Source organism: Dromiciops gliroides, chromosome 1, assembly GCF_019393635.1.
Source record: "Dromiciops gliroides isolate mDroGli1 chromosome 1, mDroGli1.pri, whole genome shotgun sequence".
Taxonomy (NCBI): Eukaryota; Metazoa; Chordata; class Mammalia; order Microbiotheria; family Microbiotheriidae; genus Dromiciops; species Dromiciops gliroides.
The window spans coordinates 319,214,715-319,233,776 of record NC_057861.1 but is presented as its reverse complement, the minus strand read 5'-3'; the positions used below and the strand labels follow the sequence as shown (position 1 = coordinate 319,233,776).

Genomic DNA, 19,062 nt, shown 5'->3' with positions numbered 1-19,062 from the left:
TGTGTCATGGAACCCCTTTGGCAATCTGGTGAAGCCTATTGACCCCATCTCAAAATAATGTTTTTAAATGCACAAATAAAATAGGATTACAAAGAAAACCAGTTATTCAACCATTATATCTAAATACAGTTATGAAAATATTATAAAGCTAAATTCACAGGCCTCTTAAAATCTATCCAGGGACCCCTTGAAATTAATGGGATCCCAGGTTAAATACCCCGATTCCTTTCAGCTCTAAATCTATGAACTAAATGTAACTGTGCATTAACACTGTGAATAAAAGTTCCAAATGCACACAATTTAATTATTATTATTTAAGTCAATGAGAGGAGTCTGTTATTTAAAAACTTCCCTTTAATGGCATTTACTATAATATCTGTGAACTTTCCAGATGCTTAGCCAGTCTCCGTGCTTCTGAGGAGGCAGAAGACCTAGGTTTAAATCCCAGCCTCCCATTTTGCACTGTTCCTGTAATTAGCAAGTTGTAGAACTTATTAGTTTTCAGTTTTGTCATCTATGAAACGAGGGAGTTGAACTGGATAACCTCCAAAGTTCTTTCCAGATAACCCCTAAGATTCCTAAATGATTTCCTGGAATGCTACCTTACAATTACACAGGGATTAAATAAAGTCCCAAGTGAATGCAAGAAGCAGATGCAGGTGAATACCTTCCATGTCAATTTTTATTTCTGACTCACAGATAGGGTTTCTTGCTACTCTTCTGGTCTGAACACAGGCCCAATAGTAGTTGTGTTTTTTCATGAACTCCCTACGATAAAAGCTTTTCAGCAAGAGGTTCAACTAGCAAATTGCATTTCTAATTTAAATCATTGGACCTTAAGTTTACAATCAGAAAGGCAGCTTGGAGAAGAAAGTCGGAAGAGAAAGCAACTTTATGCCCCCCTCGAGACTGTAAACTGCTTTCTCCCTTTTAAATCATGCTGTTTGTTTTTGACAGGTTACATTCACCTTCTAGTACTTATTGCTATAAAAAGAATATGTTATGTCGCACCTCCATCTCATCTAATTTTCCCTCTTTGTTTACAGGGTGAGATGAGGGCAGAAGCTCGAAGAAAAAATCTTCTCATTTTGATTTTGCATTATTTAACACAGGAAGGGTATGTTCTATTACAATATCTATACGATATACCTACACCTGTTCAATCTCCTCTTGCCTTACTTCCCCCTTTCCCCCTTCATTTAGATATGTATTTTTCCCTGTCATATTCTTTATGAACATTTTAAAAGGCATAGCCATACCATGGACTGACTTCGTTTTCTTTCCCCCAACACTTTTGTCTGTAACTAACACAGGACTAGAGAATTTAGCAAATCAGGGTTTTCGTCCCATAGCCATTCTTACACTCTTCTACCTCACATCCCCATGTCTGCTTTGACTTTGGGTTTTTGTTTTTGTTTTTGTTTTTGTGGGGCAATGGGGATTAAGTGACTTGCCCAGGGTCACACAGCTGGTAACTGTCAAGTGTCTGAGGCCGGATTTGAACTCAGGAACTCCTGACTCCAGGGCCGGTGCTTTATCCACTGTGCCACCTAGCCGCCCCCTCTGCTTTGACTTTGAACAATTTAACCCAACTTGTAGCTATTTTCCAATTCTGAAAAGTGGTAATATTCCATTTTTTCACATTGTCTATCCTACTCTCCTCCCTGTGACTCATGTGTGTCCTATTGGCTATATTTTCTAATTCAACTAAGCAAATAGTTTTTGTTTTGTTTTGTTTTTGTTTTTGTTTTTTTTTTAGTGAGGCAATTGGGGTTAAGTGACTTGCCCAGGGCCACCCAGCTAGTAAGTGTTAAGTGTCTGAGGCCGGATTTGAACTTAGGTACTCCTGACTCCAGGGCCGGTGCCCTATCCACTGCACCCCCTAGCTGCCCCAGCAAATAGTTTTTGATGTACAGGTGCATTAGTGCAGCCACTATGGGAGAGACAGAGATGCAAAAAATGTATCCTGCCCTCAAGGGATTTACAGCATGCTGGGGGAGATAAGGGCAGCTGGGTGATGTAGCACAGGGCTTCTTAAACTTTTTCCACTCATGACCATTTTTTGCCCAAGAAATTTTAGTGCTACCCCGGCTATATAAAATAGGTATACAAATCAAACATTTACTGCCAAATTTTTCTCAACCCCGACATGCAGTGGCATGACCCCATATGGAGTCAAAACCCACAGTTTAAGAAGCTTTGGAGTCAGGAACACCTGAATTAAAATCTCAGATGCTTACTAGCTATGTGACACCTGTGCAAGTCACTTCACCCTTTTTGCCTCAGTTTCCTCATCTATAAAATGAACAGGAGAAAGAAATGGCAAACCACTCCAGTATCTTTGCTAAGAAAACCCTAAATGGGGTCACGAAGGGTCAGGTAAAACTGAAAGGACTCAACAACAACAACAAAAGGGGGGAGATAAGACATATAACCAAGAATGATCATGCAGAATAGAGTATAAGTATGTGAATGGGGTACTATCGGAGTGCTGTGAGAGATCTGAGGAAGAGTTGGTGAGAAGGCTTTATGAAGGAGTTGGCATTGGAGAGGGGCCTTGAATGATGGCTGAAATTTCAGTAGATGGAGGAAGAGGGAGGGAAGGAGAAAGCAATATATTCTAGACACGGTAAGTTGTGAGCAGACTTGATGCAATTTAGTTCACTGAAGCTGGGTGGATTTACAGAACACTGAGCAGTCCATTTTTACTGGACTATAGGGTACACATAAAGACATAGTATTGATTAGTTTGGAGCTAGAAAGCCAGGCTATTAGTATATATGTGTCTATGTGTGTATGTATGTTATGTATTTTAAAATTCTAAATGTGGGTTCTAATCTGTCCCCCCAGTTTCTTGGGGAAACTGGCTAAAATCACTGATAAATTCACCAAGAGTTTAGGCTTTTAAGGGTTTATTAAAAGATATAAGATAGGGGCAGCTAGGTGGTGCAGTGGATAGAGCACAGGCCCTGGATTCAGGAGGACCTGAGTTCAAATCTGGCCTCAGACACTTTACACACTTACTAGCTGTGTGACCCTGGGCAAGTCACTTAACCCCAATTGCCTCACCCCCCCCCAAAAAAAAAGATATAAGATAATAAAGAGAGAGAAAGATTGAGATCAGATTCTTTATAACTTGGAAATCCTAGCCTTCCTAATCACCCACTTGAAGTCCTGCCACCAAGCTGATGTCTTGAACCCAAGAGGAAGAAGTCCTCCGCCAGCATCAACTTCCTCCTTCATGTTCTCCTCCCAGAAAAGGGAGGTTCTTCAAGCTGATTGGCTAGTGTCATTCAAATCCATTGGTTCACTGGACTTGAAGGTGGTTAAGTTAAGTTAAAAGTTTTTAGCTTCTGAGAACAATACCTTCTTAAGGGCTAGCCAGATGTGCTTACCATCTAGTGAACTTGAAGTAGGCTAATCAGCAGTCAATCACTCTCACTTAATTCAGTCAGTTTAGATTAATCTCCAGGTGGGCCTTTGAGTATCTGCCAAATCCCTTTATCTACCACATTCCATTATCTTGACACAATGTGTATGTATAAGTGCCTGTATATATACTTATATACATTCATATATATGTACACATATGAAGGCAATGTTGCTGGATCACAAAGCATGAAGAAGAGATTAAAGTTAAGAAGACTGGAAGGGGGGCAATGTGTGAGGGATTTTAAACAGAGGATTATATACGTGATCCTGAAGGTTAATATGAAAGCACTTGTCCCTAGTATCAGACCTGAGCTTTAGGAAAATCACTTTGGATTAGAGTGGGAAGAGACTTGAGGTGGGGGGACCGGCCAGAATGCTTTTGCCATGGTTCAGGAGTGAGGTGATGAAAACCTGTGTTGGGGGGTAGTTGTGTGAGTAGAGAGAAGTAGAGGACCCATGAGAAAACTTGCCAACAAATTAGATATGTAGATAAGTGTCGAAGATGGCCCTAAAGTTGTAAACCCAAAACACTGGGAGGTTGGTGGTGCCCTTGACATTATTTTTATTTTATTTTTTTCAAATTTTTGGGGGGTGAGGCAATGGGGGTTAAGTGACTTGCCCAGGGTCACACAGCTAGTAAGTATCAAGTGTCTGAGGCCGGATTTGAACTCAGGTCCTCCTGACTCCAGGGCCTGTGCTCTATCCACTGCACCACCTAGCTGCCCCTATCTTATATCTTTTAATAAACCCTTAAAAGCCTAAACTCTTGGTGAATTTATCAGTGATTTTAGCCAGTTTCCCCAAGAAACTGGGGGGACAGATTAGAACCCACATTTAGAATTTTAAAATACATAACATACATACACACATAGACACATATATACTAATAGCCTGGCTTTCTAGCTCCAAACTAATCCGTGCTCTAACCACTGCGCCACCTAGCTGCCCCCAGCACCCTTGACTTTAACAGGAAAAGTTGTAACAAAGGCAGGTTTGCAGAGAAAGAAAATGAGTGCTGGTAGTTGTGGACATGTTGATTCTGAGATGCTTAAGGAACCTCCAGTTTGGGATATCCAAAAGGCAGTTGGTGATGGGAGACTGGAGCTCAAGAGAGGTCAAGGAGGGTGTGTGTGTGTGTGTGTGTGTGTGTGTGTACATACATACATATATTCATATATGTGTGTGCCTATGTATGTCTATATGTATGTGTGTGTATATATAGATTTGGGAGAAAATATATATATAATATTATATCTATTTCCTAGAAATGATCGTCACCACCACGTGAAATAGTGTATGTTGTTAGTCGTTGTTGTTGTTGTTGACTTTTTTTTTTTCTTCGGTGGGGCAATGGGGGTTAAGTGACTTTCTCAGGGTCACACAGCTAGTAAGTGTCAAGTGTCTGAGTCCAGATTTGAACTCAGGTCCTCCTGAATCCAGGGCCAGTGCTTTATCCACTGCACCACCTAGCTACCCCCAGCGTATATTCTTTATTGTCTCATGGATCCCTTTGGCAGTCTGGTGAACCCTATGGACCCCTTCTCAGAAAATAACATTTTTCAATTCATATAATTAAACACGTAGGATTACAAAGGAAACCAATTGTATTGAAATACAGCACTCAAAACGCTTCAAAAATAAGTTCACGGACCCCTGGTGTAGAGGTAGAAGAGGGACCAGGATGGCATGATGGAAGACACCCTTGGTTAGCAAGCATGGCCTGGAGATCCAGCAAAGGACACTGAGAGGAACAGTCAAACAGGACAGGAGAGAGCAGTGTCACAAAAATCTAGGAAGGAGAGAATTTCCAGGAGAAGAGGATGATTGACAATGTCAGAAGCAGTGGAAAGATCAATAAGGCTGAGAATTAAGAAAAGACTGTTGGATATGGCAATTAAGAAATCACTAATGAGTTTGGAGAGAATAGTTTCAGTTGAATAATAAGATCAGGAACCACATTGCAGAGGGATTGGGAGAGAGTAAGAGGAGAGGCACTGGAAGCTTCTAGTGTACACTGCTTTCTCCCATTTACTTTTTTTTTTTTTGGTGAGGCAATTGGGGTTAAGTGACTTGCCCAAGGTCACAGAGCTAGTAAGTGTCAAGTGTCTGAGGCCAAATTTGAACTCAGGTCCTCCTGACTCCAGGGCCGGTGCTCTATCCACTGTGCCACCTAGCCGCCCCTTGTACACTGCTTTCTCAAGCAGTTTAGCCAAGAAGGGCCAAGGATGATAGATAGCAGGGATGGAGAGGACATGGGTGTGTTTGTGTGCAGTAAGGTAAGCTAACAGATAGGAAGAGATTGAAGATTAGCTAGAGAATGGGGATGACTGAGGGGGCAGTCTGCTGAAGAAGAGGGGATGAGATAAGATCAAGCATGGATGGAGAGGGGTTTGCCTTGACAAGAAGTGCCACCTCTTCCCGTGGGGGGGGGGGAAGATGAAGGAAGAAATAGTGGGGGAAGGCATCTGAATTATGCAAAATGAGGAGGAAAGAAGAAGAAACTCTTGGCTAATGACCTCAGCTTTATTTTTTTCGAAGGTTCCAGGCTGAGAGGAAGAGGTGGGGAAAGGAGAGAAGGGGTAGTTTGAGGAAGGATAAAGAGGTTTTTGAATAGCTTCTGTGGTGAGGGGGAGAGTAAATCAATTAGGGAGGTCTAAAAGATTACCTTGCTTCAGTGAGGACTCAGTTAAGATTGTGTAAAATAAATTTATAGTGAACCCAGTTAGAAGTTTAGTGATTGGGGCAGCTAGGTGGCGCAGTGGATAGAGCACCGGCCCTGGAGTCAGGAGGACCTGAGTTCAAATCTGGCCTCAGACACTTAACACTTATTAGCTGTGTGATCCTGGGCAAGTTACTTAACCCCAATTACCTCACCAAAAAAAAAAAAAAATCAAGGATAAACAGAAGTTTAGTGATTTTTTTACAGCTCTTTTGTTTTGTTTTGTTTTGTTTTGGTGAGGCAATTGGGGCTAGTCATACACATACACATACACATGTATACACATCCAGCACTAATGTCTTCTGAATTCTATTTTCACATCACGGTTTCCTGGATCTTTCCAACCAGATGTCCTCAGCATCATCTCAAATTTCATGCATCCAAAATAGAATTCATCATCTTTGCCCCTAAATTTGTTCCTCCTTCATTTCCAGGGTAGTACTCCCATTCACCCAGGTTCAGAGCCATGGTGCCATGCTAGATTCTTCCCTCTCCCTTGCCTCTCATATCCAGACAATTGCCAGTTACGTCTAATTCTGCATCCATTACACTTAACTCATCTAAGTATTTCCCTTCACTCACCCTGCCATCTTCAAAGTAAAGAACAAAAGGCTCCCAGTGGTTCTCCCTATATCCAGTCTCCCACCTCCCCAGTCCATCTTCCATTCAATTGCCCAAATCATCTTCCAGAGATATTGGTCTCTCCATATCAAAATCCGTGATCAGAATTTCAGGGTTTTCCCTAGTCCCTCTAGGATAAAATACAAATCCTTAGCCAAGCATTTCAGGCCCTCCACAATCAGGCTCCCATTTCCCTTTCTAGCTTTATTTCATGTACTCTGTATTCACACTGGACAACCAACTATTTTCTAAACTTGACATGGGAGACACTGACACAGGCCTGTCCAGCATGGTCTGCCTGCATCAGAGAAGGCATTGTGCTCTATGAACAAAGCAGAATTGCAGTAGCTCAAAAAAAAAAGTGAGATGCACACATTTAGAGACACCTTCACTCCAAATGTTCATATGAACTACTTGTGGCCAGCCTGTGGTAGAGCCTTCTAAGCGCGTACTGATCTGATCAGCCATAGTTGGACACACTGACATAGTGATATCACTTTGGTCCTCTTCGAGTTCCAAGGACAATAACCACGAACCAACCAAACTTGACATTCCCTCTCCCACCTCTGTGTACAACTGAGTCTCCCATGCCTGGAATGCATTGTCTTCTTACCTCTGTCTTGGAATTCTTTTTTTTTTGTTTAGCAACAAACATTTATTTTATTTTCTATTTACATGTAAGGGTAGTTTTCAACATTCATTTTCATAAGATTTAGAGTTCCAAATTTTTCTCCCTCCCTCACTCCCTTTCCTCCCCCCTCCACAAGATCGAAATCAGGTTATATATGTACAATCCACAAGTGTTCTTTTTTATCAGTTCTTTCTATAGGGGTGCATAGTAAGCTTCCTCATTAGTTCCTTGGGATTGTCTTGGATCATTGCACTGCTGAGAGTAGTTAAGTCATTCACAATTGCTCATTGAATAATACTGCTGTCACTATGCACAATGTCCTCTCAGCTCTGCTCACTTCACTATACATCGATGTTCATTAGTCTTTCAAGGTTTTTCTGGGATCATCCTGTTTGTCATTTCCTGTAGCACAAGACCATTCCACTACAATCATATAACACAGCTTTTTCCATCATTCCTCAATTGATGGACATTCCCTTGATTCTCAATTCTTAGCCTCCACCAAGAGTTGCTATAAATATTTTTTGTACAATTTTACCCCCTTTTCTCTTTTTCATGATTACTATTGTTAACTGTTTCCCTTCCATCCTATTCCCTTCCCCATGATATTTATTCTATTATCCATCTTCTTTCATCCTATCACTCTTCAAAAGGGATTTGCTTCTGTCTGCCCCCTCCCCCACTCTGCCCTTCCTTCTTTTGCCCCTCTCTCTTTATCCCCTTCCCCTCCTATTTTCCTGAAGGGTTTGAGAGATTACTCCACCCAACTGAGTGTGTACATTATTCCCTCCTTGAGCCAATTCTAATGGGATTGAGGTCTTTGAGCCAATTTTGATGAGTGTTAGGCTCATTTACTGCCCAGATTAAATAGATTACTCCACCCAGTTGGGTGTGTCTGTTAGTCCCTCCTTGAGGCAGCTCTGATGAGTTTAAGATCTTTGAGCCTTTTCTGATGAGTGTAAAATTCATTTACTGCCCTGCTCTTCTCCCATCTCTTCCCCTACTCCATAAGCCTTTTCCTATTACTTTCATGTAGGATTTCACTTCTGCCCTTCCTCCTCCCCCAGTGAGTTCCCTTCACCCCTCAATTTAACCCTAAAGATGTTATCATCTTGAGTGAGATGAGCAGAACCAGAAGAACACTGTACACAGTATCATCAACATTGAGTGTTGATCTACTGTGATGGACTATATTCTTCTCACCAATGCAATGGTACAGAAGAGTTCCAGGGAACTCATGATAGAAGAGGATCTCCAAATCCAGGAAAAAAAAAAAAAGAACTGTGGAGTATAGATGCTGAATGAACCATACTATTTCTTTTGGTTTTGGTGCTGATGTTTTTCTATTTTGAGGTTTTTCGTCATTGCTCTGATTTTTCACTTATAACATGACTAATGCAGAAATATGTTTAATGTTATTATGTGTGTGTATATCTATCTATCTATCTATCTATCTATCTATCTATCTATCTATCTATCTATCTATAACCTATGTCAGATTACCTGCTGTCTAGGGGAGGGAGGGAGAAAAATCTGAAATTGGAAAGCTTGTATAAACAAAGTTGAGAACTATCTTCATATGTAACGGGAAAAAAAATAAAATACTTTATTAATTAAAAAAAAATATCATCTAGCTAAGTGACACAGTGGATAAATCATCACCCCCGGACCCAGGGGGGTCCCAGCCAAAACCCGGCCTCAGACACAAGACAGTTGCCCACTGTACGACCCCAGGTATGTCCCCCAGCTCCATTTTTTTTATGGTTCTCTAGGGTCTTGTATTTGAAAGTCAAATTTGCCATTCAGTTCAGGTCTTTTCATCACAAATATCTCAAAGTCTTCTTTTTCATTAAAGTCCCAATTTTTCTGCTGAAAGATAATGCTGAGTTTTGCTGGGTAGGTGATTCTTGGTTGTAATCCCATTTCCTTTGCCCTTTGGAATATCATATTCCATGCCCTCCGGTCCTTTAATGTAGAAGCTGCTAGATCTTGTGCTATCCTGACTGGGGCTCCACAGTACTTGAATTCTTTCTTTTTGGCAGCTTGCAATATTTTCTCCTTGACCTGAGAGCTCTGGAATTTGGCTATAATGTTCCTAGGAGTTTTCTTTTTGGGATCTCTTTCTGGAGGTGATCAGTGGATTCTTTCAATTTCTATTTTAGCTTCTTCTTCTAGAATTTCAGGGCAATTTTCCCTGAGAATATCTTGGAAGATGGTGTCTAAGCTCTTTCCTTGATCATGGTTTTCAGGTAGACCAATAATTTTCAAATTATCTCTCCTGGACCTATTTTCCAGGTCAGCAGTTTTTCCCAGAAGATTTTTCACATTGCCCTCTATTTTTTTATTCATTTGGATTTGCTTTATTGTGTCTTGGTTTCTCATAAAGTCACTGGCTTCCATTTGTTCAATCCTAGTTCTTAGGCAATTATTTTCATCAGAGAGCTTTTGTACCTCCTTTTCCATTTGGCCAATTTGACTTTTCAAGCTGTTGACTTTTTTCTCATGTCTTTCCTGCATCACCCTCATTTCTCTTTCCATTTTTTCCTCTACCTCTCTAACTTTATCTTCAAAGTCCTTTTTGAGCACCTCTATGGCCTGAGACCAATTCATATTTTTCTTGGAAGCTTTAGATATAGGGGCCCTGATGTTGACATCTTCCTGTGAGGGTGCCCCTTGGTCTTCCTTGTTACTGAAGAAACTTTCTATGGTCCTCACCTTTCTCTGTCTGCTCATCTTGCCTTTCTTTTACTAGACTTTTAGCTCCTTAAAGTGGGGCACTGTTTCCAGGCTGCAGTATCCCAAGCTTCAGAAGTCCCAGGTGGTATGATTTAAGGAGAATAAGGTTCTTCACTCGCCTGGCCTGTTCTCTGGTCCTTAGATGACCCCAGACCAACTTGCTAATCAACCAGCTTTGTGTGTTGTGGTTGTTAGCTCTGATGAGCCTGTGCCCCTCCCCCACCTGGGCCACTGCTACTGGAGCCTACCTCTTGGTTCTCAGCAGGGGTGTAAAACCCAAGTTCTGCCTCAGCACCAGCAGAGACCCCTGTAGTCTCCCCCCTGCCCAGGGCTCAGCCCACTCACCAGACTGTGAGCTTAGTTCCAGATGACACTGGTGCTTCAGCTGATTCAGAGGCTCTGGGGGTCTCCTCCTGGGGTGAGGCCTTCCTGGGACTGGATCTGTGTCAGGGTGACTGTGGGGTTGGGCTCGACTCCTGTATCAGAACAGCAGCTCCCTCCTTCTGACCTTCCAAGCTGTTCTTGGTTAGAAGATGATTTCAGCACATTCTTTTGTGAGTTTTGCTGCTCCGGGCATTTTCCTATGGCGTTATTTGGATGTTTTTTGGAGCGATCGTGTCATGAGTTCAGGAGCTCACTCTGTCTCGGAATTCTTAGCTTCACTGGCCCAGTTGCTGTCACTGTGTGAAGCCTTTTCTGATCCCCCTTCTCCCTCCCCTGGCAGAATGGGTAGATGAGAACATTATGTTCCAACAGCCATATAGGTGACGGAATCAGGTGATATGAACCATTTACAGCTGGGTTAGACATTGAAGACACCAAGTCATTTACTGCATCCCAGGCCATTGCCACTTGTTCCGACTTGTCTTGCCACTGGATTTTGATGGCTCTGGGAGAGAGAGTGAGGCTGATGACTTTATTATTTTTTTGTTTTGTTTGTGTTTTTTTGGGGGGGGCAATGAGGGTTAAGTGACTTACCCAGGGTCACACAGCTAGTAACTGTCAAGTGTCTGAGCCCGGATTTGAACTCAGGTCTTCCTGAATCCAGGGCCAGTGCTTTATCCACTGTGTCACCTAGCTGCCCCCGAGGCTGATGACTTTATGTAACTCTGCCTCACTTAAATCCAATTCATGCATGAGTCATGACATCTGTCATTGGTCCTCTTCAAAAATGAAAGAAGAATAACAGCATCCCATCAACATGGTTGCTTCTTAAAGTCGTGGGCTGTTTGTTTGGGTTTTTTTGTCTGTTTTAAAAAAACCTCACACTATGACTCAAACTAATAGACCTAGTAAATGTTTGTTGAATTAAATGATCTTTTCCCTGAGGGAAGCCACAATCTTGTTGGAGAGTCAAACATTTTTATATCAGATGGTATGACTTGGTAAGCACTTTGCAAACCTTAAAACACTAGATTAATGCTATTATTGTTGTTATTATTATGTAACTAGTATAGGTGAAAATTTAAATAAGGATAACAAGTAGTTTATGAGATAGATGTCAAAAGAGTGATAAAAGATACCATTATATTGCTGTGGGAGTTTGGAGCAGGGCTTCTTAAACTTTTTCCGCTTGCAACCCTTTTGCCTGAGAAATTTATATATGACTCTTGGTATAAAGGTATATAAAATAGGTATACATCACCTTTTACTGTTGCAAAATTTTTCACAACTCTCACATTCAGTTATACCACCCCATATGGACTCTTGACCCACAGTTTAAGAAGCTTTGGTTTAGAGAAGATAGAGAGGACTGTGGTTTGGCATAGCAGGGAAGGCTTAAGAGAGAAAGTAGGTTTTAGGTGGGACCTTTTATTTTCTTCTGTACTGAAATCCTAGCCACCTTTCAGGAATACTCTATCGGAATAGTGATATTAGTGATAGCTCTTGTTTATAAAGTGCTTGAAGGTTTACAAAGTGCTTTTTATTTTATTTTTTTTATTTATTTTTTTTGGTGAGGCAGTTGGGGTTAAGTGACTTGCCCAGAGTCACACAGCTAGTGTCGTGTCTGAGGCCAGATTTGAACTCAGGTCCTCCTGACTCCAGGGCGGGTGCTCTATCCACTGTTCCACCTAGCTGCCCCTATATAGTGCTTTAAGGTTTACAAAATGCTTTTTAAAAGGAAAATGTTATTGATTTAGTTTAGTTATATGAAATTAGAGTTAGACACCTTGTGACACTGAGGAAAGGGCACCTTTCTTTCCCTACCACCAACCTCAGTTCTTCACCAGCATAGCTGTGCTCTGGAGTCTAGGTTCTAAGGTGAATCTAGTGGCTCATCCTGGCTAAAGAGAAGATGAAATCACTTTCTGGGCTAATTTTAGTATTTGTGTTTGCCCTTAGGGTTAGCTAAGGTCCAGCCGATGTACAAATAGGTACTTGTCTGTTCAGCCCCTATTGCATGCACAGAACTGATCGTACTCTGACGGACACAAAATAAATCAAAGATCTGGACCATGCTCGTAAACTGTTTTCAGAAACAGCCAGAAAAAGCAGTAGAAGTATGTATACACAGGCAGGTGGGTGGTTGACAAGTATTAATAAAGCAAGTAGACTGTTTCAGTCACTGTGCCAAGCAATGGGGATACAGAGAAAGACAAAAATAGCAGTTCCTACTTTTTGGCAACAGTGAGGTCTGAGGTCTGGTGCTCTAAAAACAAACAAAAATCCTCCCCACCCCCTGCAGTTACCTTTTTATACCACTAGAGGATACCCTTACATCATTAGTATGACAAAATGCTGCGTTACTGGGGACTGTTTTTTTTCCCCCCAGATTCCTGATGGAAACTGACAAATAAGCAAGATCATAGATGGGAAAACCAAAATATAGGCTTTATGGGTAGTCAGGATGAGTAAATAAGAAAAAGAAAGTGGGAGAGGATTTGTAACCTAAATTATTTTGTTACAGATTAAGAGCTATAGGAATTAAGAAAAGTGAATGGTCATTGTGGACAAAACTAATCAGAGAAGGCTTCATGGAGGAAGTAGGGCTTGGGCTGGGTCTTTGAAGGGTGAAAATTTATGATACTACATTCTCTTCCTTTGACAAAAAGTCAGGGAGGCAGGAATTCAAGAACTAGAACAGTGCTAGGGAAAAACATTTTCAATGATTGAGTTCAAAAGTTACAGAAAAGTTAGAGCTAGAAGGGACCTTAAAAATCATACAGTCTGGGGGCAGCTAGATGGCGCAGTGGTTAAAGCACCGGCCCTGAATTCAGGAGTACCTGAGTTCAAATCCGGCCTCAGGCACTTGACACTTACTAGCTGTGTGACCCTGGGCAAGTCACTTAACCCCCATTGCCTACAAAAAAAAAATCATACAGTCTGTAACTTCTCACTTTTACAGATGAGGAAACTGAGGCCCAGAAAGGTTAAATGAGGTTGCCTGTCACACAGCTAGCAAGCGTCCTAGTTCAGTGTTCTTTGTACTATACTCAGCTTCCTCCTTTGAAGGAATTTCTTTTGAGTTGATTTATATGTTGAGCTGGAATCCAACAAATCAGTGTCCTTAATCAGACTTACTTATGTCTTTCGTGTAACCTCAAGAAAAATAACAAAACTCTGTGCCTCAGTTTCTCCATTTGTTAAGATGGTGATAATGACCAGTATCAATTTAGGAAATTACCAAACATATGCTGTATTTTCATCCAGGTCATGCCCACTAACGGCAAATATCCCCCAAGGCTTGATGCTGAACCCTCTTCATTTCTTTCTCTGTACTATTTCATTTGGCAATCTCATCAGCTCTCATGGATTGAAATATCATCTCCATGCTAATGATTCTCACTTTTACTGATTCAGCCTTAACTTCTTTCCTATCCTTCAAGCTTGAATCATCAGTTGTTTACTGGACATCTCAAACTGGGTGTTCCATGGAAAACTTAAAAGTCAACATGTCTACTAGCTGTGTGACCCTGGGCAAGTCACTTAACCCCATTGCCCTGTTAAAAAAAAAAAAAGTCAACATGTCCAAAAGGAACTTGTTATTCTCCCTGCCCCACCCCCCTCCCCAAGCCTCTTCCCATTTCAGATTTCTCTATTATAGTTGAAGGTACCACTACCCTCCTAGTCCCTCGGGTTCACAACCTAGGAATTATCTCTGAATCCTCACTTTCTCTCACTTCTGCCCCCCCCCTTAATTTTTGCCAAATTCTGTCATTTTACCTTCATAGTATCTTTTGTATTGGACCCCTTCTCGCTGACCCTGCCACCACTCAGATGCAGGCCCTCATCACTGGCAGAGGGTTTGACTGCCTCGAGTCTCTCTCCAACTCCAGGCCATCCTCCATTTGGCCACCGAAGTGCTTTTCTTTTTTTTTGGTGAGGCAGTGGGTGTTGAGTGACTTGCGCAGGGTCACACAGCTAGTAAGTGTCAAGTGTCTGAGGCTGGATTTGAACTCAGGTCCTCCTGAATCCAGGGCCAGTGCTCTATCCACTGCACCACCTAGCTGCCCCTAAAGTGCTTTTTTTTTTTTTTTTTTTTTTTAGTGAGGCAATTGGGATTAAGTGACTTCCCAGGGTCACACAGCTAGTAAGTGTTAAGTGTCTGAGGCCGGATTTGAACTCAGGTACTCCTGACTCCAGGGCCGGTGCTCTATCCACTGCGTCACCACCTAGCTGCCCCTAAAGTGCTTTTCTTAAAGCACACACACACACACACACACACACACACACCCCCCCACACCCACACACCCTACTCACACTTCATTGGTTTCCTATTGCCTCCAGGATCAAATACAAAATCCTCTGGTGTTCAAAATCCTTTATAACCTAGTCCCACCCTTCTTTTCCAGGTTTCTTACACCTTACCCACCACCATGTACTCTTCAGTCCAGTGATAGTAGCCTTCTTACTGTTCCACAAACAAGATCCTCCATCGCTTTTCTCCAGGCATTTTCTCTGGCTGTCCCCCTCCCATGCCTGAAATGCTCTCCCATCCATCTTTCATTACTGTCTTCTCTGCCTTCTTTTAAGTCCCGTCTAAAATTCCATCTTCAAGAAGCTTTTCTCAAACTCTCATAATTCCATTGCCTTCCCTCTGTTAATTATTTCCTATTTATATCTTGTTTGTACATATTTTTTTACTCATCTCTCCTATTAGATTGTGAGCTTCTTGAGAGCAGGGACTGTCTTTTGCTTCTTTTTGTATCTTCAGCACCATGCTTGGTACCTAGTAGTTATTGGGTTTTTTTGTTTGTTTTTTGTTTTGTTTTTTTTGTTTTTCTTGGTGAGGCAATTGGGGTTAAGTGACTTGCTGAGGGTCACACAGCTAGTAATTATTAAGTGTCTGAGGCCAGATTTGAACTCAGGTCCTCCTGAATCCAGGGCCGGTGCTCTATCCACTGTGCCACCTAGCTGCCCCCATAGTAGGTATTTATTGTTGTTCACCTGTTTCAGTCATTCTCCACTCTTTGTGACTGCTTTTGGGGTTTCTTAGCAAATATACTGAAGTGGTTTGCCATTTCCTTCTCCAGCTTATTTAACAGATGAAGAAACTGAGGCAAACAGGATTAAGGAACTTGCCCAGAGTCATACAACTAATAAGTGAGATCGGATTTGAACTCAGGGAGATGAATCTTCCTAACTTTAGGCCTGGCACTCTATCCACTATGCCACCTAGCTGCATATAGGCTTAATAAAAAAAATTGTTCAGTGACTGACATCTCTCTAGTTAGATTGGAAAGCCTATAGCTCCGTTAAAATCATAGAGAACTAGATGTTGGTGAAGCTTATAGCTCATATACAGATAATGAAATGCTTTTGAAAGCTATCAGTTCAAAAAACCAACATAAAACATAGGTTTGAGATATGATATCGTTTTTTGGTCAGTGACAATTTCTGTAAAATGACTAGTTTTTTCTCATGTAGCTCATAGATAAACTTGAAAAATAATTGCCAAATTTCTCAATTTATTATTTGAGAAATGTTGCAAGAAATAGCAGCATTGTTGATTATAGGTAGCTAGGTGGTGCAATGGATAGATTATAGGCTGCTTAGATTCAGAAAGATGCAAGTTCAAATTTAACCTTAGATACTTACTAGCTGTGTGACCCTGGGCAAGTCACTTAACCTCTACTTGCATCATTTTTCTCATCTGTAATATGTGGATGATAATTGAACTTAACTCACAGGGCTGTCATAGAGATCAAATGAGATAATAATTAAAAGTGCTTGGGGCAGTGCCTGGCATATAGTAAGAACTATGTAAGTGTTAACTATACAGTCTCTCAAGGTGACTGTTCTTAAGGAGACAGCACACATAGGAATGCATAAATTCTAGCCTATTTAAAAGACAGTGTCATTCTTTTTCAGTCATACCCTCTTGACCCCAGGTTCGTTTCTGCTCTATTCAGCAGGGGCTTGTTCTTTTGTATTGTGCTTCTCATTGAGCCTGAGATCACTGTTTCTCTCATTATTTTTCCTGTGGGTTGTTGCTAATGACTGATCTGCTTCTTTTGAAATTGCTAGATATATTGATGCTGCCAACGCTTTGGAACAAGAAACCAAACAAGGCTTACGGCGTTTTGAAGTTTGTGACAATGTTGATCTTGAAACTATTTTGATGGAATACGAGAGCTATTATTTTGTAAAATTCCAGAAATACCCTAAAATTGTCAGAAAGGCAGTTGAAACTGGTATGTGGCAATGTGTGTGTGTGTGTGTGTGTGTGTGTGTGTGTGTGTGTGTGTGTGTGTGTATGAAATAAGACTCAACTCTTTTGGTGTTTTTGCTTGTATCTTACTCCCCAATAAAGATGATGCTCCTAATCCAACATTAAGATCACATATCAGAGGGGGCAGCTAGGTGGCGTCGTGGATAAAGCACTGGCCCTGGATTCAGGAGGACCCGAGTTCAAATCTGACCTCAGACACTTGACACTTACTAGATGTGTGACTTTGGGCAAGTCACTTAATCCTCACTGCCCAACCAAAAAAAAAAAAAAGAGAGAGAGAGAACATATTAGAAAGACCATGGTCTTCCTCCTTGGTTCAAACACTAAAATATGGTACAAATTAAGTGTAACAGTCTGGACTTTGTTGCGTGCCTCTGCTAGGCACCTTGGCTTTGAATCATTTTAGAGTTGAAAGAATAGAATCCCAGTTTATCATAAGTTCGACCAACAGTACCTTTCCTGCATGGCCATGTGGTGTGGAGAGAGAGCCCTGGACTCAAAGTCAGGACATCCAGATTCTGTTCATGTCTCTGACAATAGTTGGGGTGACCCAAGGAAAGTCACTTCACTTGTTAATCTCCATTATTTTTTGGCTTATAAAATAGAGATAATCACACTCCACTATCCTCTTCATCAGGATGCCACAAAGAAAACTCTTTGTAAATGTTAATATGCTCCATAAATGTGAGCTATTGTTCTTTCTTTCTATTAAAGATAGAAAGACATGTTTTAGAAAGGGCTTCTATGACAAGATCTTTCCAGCTAGCTAGGAAAACCTATTAGCTGCCTTGAAAGTCACAGGGAAATGGACATTAGTGAAGCTAATAGCTCATGTATAGATAATGAAATGCTCTCGAAAGCTATCAATTCAAATAATAATCAATATAATACATAGGTCCAGTATAGGTTAGCAGTAAATAGAGGCTGGTGGAGGTAGTATCTAAAGTCAAGACCCTGTGTTTTGTAGTAATAGATTGACTCTTAAAAGCCCATAAGTGAAGGAAGTAATTATAAATCAAGGAAGATCATTGTCCTCTTTACAAGGGACTTGTTAAGCCACAGACTTGAACATTTAATTCAGGGACCAGAAAACCAGGATTATGAGCTCAGAACAGCTGAGCCCAAGTAGCCTAGAATCTTAGAATCTTGGAGTTAGAACGACCCCTAGAGGTATCTAATTCAATTATCCCCCTAGTACAGAATCAAAATGTTTCTTTTCTGTCCAGAAATAAAATTTCAAAACCATGATAAATCCTAATCACTACATCATTGGGGAAGTGTAACATAAGATGTGGGGTTTTGGTCATTAGTTCTGGGACCCATCCACGTTATTCTCCAGTGATTTCTAACATCATTGTTTTTGCTTCTTTGGGGGTAAAACTGCCCAGCATTATAAATGTCATGAAATATCTGACAAGGTTCACGTCTTCATTCAGTGTCACTCACATTGCAGTGAGAAGAGATCAAAGAACAACTTCACAAAACGACAGCTCTAAAGCTGCTCCAGGGTCCTCATTATCCCAAGGTACCTTATGTCCAATGGCCTTGGTGCCTCTCACACAGGAGGCTACAGGGCCCAGCTTCCCTCATAGCAGGCAGTAATTTATTTTCACATATCATTGGCCAAGCTATAGCATGAGTCTGGATTTCTGTAGGCTAATAGTCACGGGCACAGATATCTTAAAAGAAGGGGCAGATGTCTGGATTACTCTTTCCTTTGTTTGGAAATTGATCAAACTTTTTTTTTTCTTTCAACATTTACTTTCCTGCAGAAGAAAATAAGATACCACGAAGTGGAAAGTCCAGAAGGTAAAGTGAATGGAATTGACTATTTCTGAATATCTCATTGCAGCTGTCCTGGGACATTATGATTAGGGTAAAACATTCATTCCTATTCATCCTGTGGGAGGTGCTTCTGGATTGAGAGTCCAGTGACCCATCTATGAATGGTCATTGACTATATGCAGCAGTACATTGGCTTGACAGACTGTAAGACTCCTCCCCAGAACCCAATCCCGTCCAGCTATAGCATCAGGAATCAGCTTGACTACAAGGGGACGCCACTAAGGATCATTGTTCAATAACATCTACAAAACGCCATTAAGCCTCGAAGCTTTGTCTGACTTCATAGTAGCAAACTACTATACCAAATACCAAATACCAAAGTATTGCAGTATTTTCTCCAAGCACTCTATAGCAGTACTTGCCAGAAAGGGACCACCAGTATATGACCACTGGGATGTCACAGCA

The 19,062-nt window shown here is 41.2% G+C and overlaps 1 protein-coding gene across 1 annotated transcript in view; it reads left to right on the top strand.

Moving 5' to 3' along the window:
- KATNAL2 (katanin catalytic subunit A1 like 2) overlaps positions 1-19,062 on the top strand; it is a 127,984-nt gene that overhangs the window by 47,692 nt on the left and 61,230 nt on the right. The window contains exons 2-4 of the mRNA XM_043976232.1: positions 1,047-1,117; positions 16,608-16,774; positions 18,585-18,621. Of these exons, the coding sequence (XP_043832167.1) occupies positions 1,047-1,117; positions 16,608-16,774; positions 18,585-18,621 (275 nt within the window). The remainder of the gene's footprint in view (positions 1-1,046; positions 1,118-16,607; positions 16,775-18,584; positions 18,622-19,062) is intronic.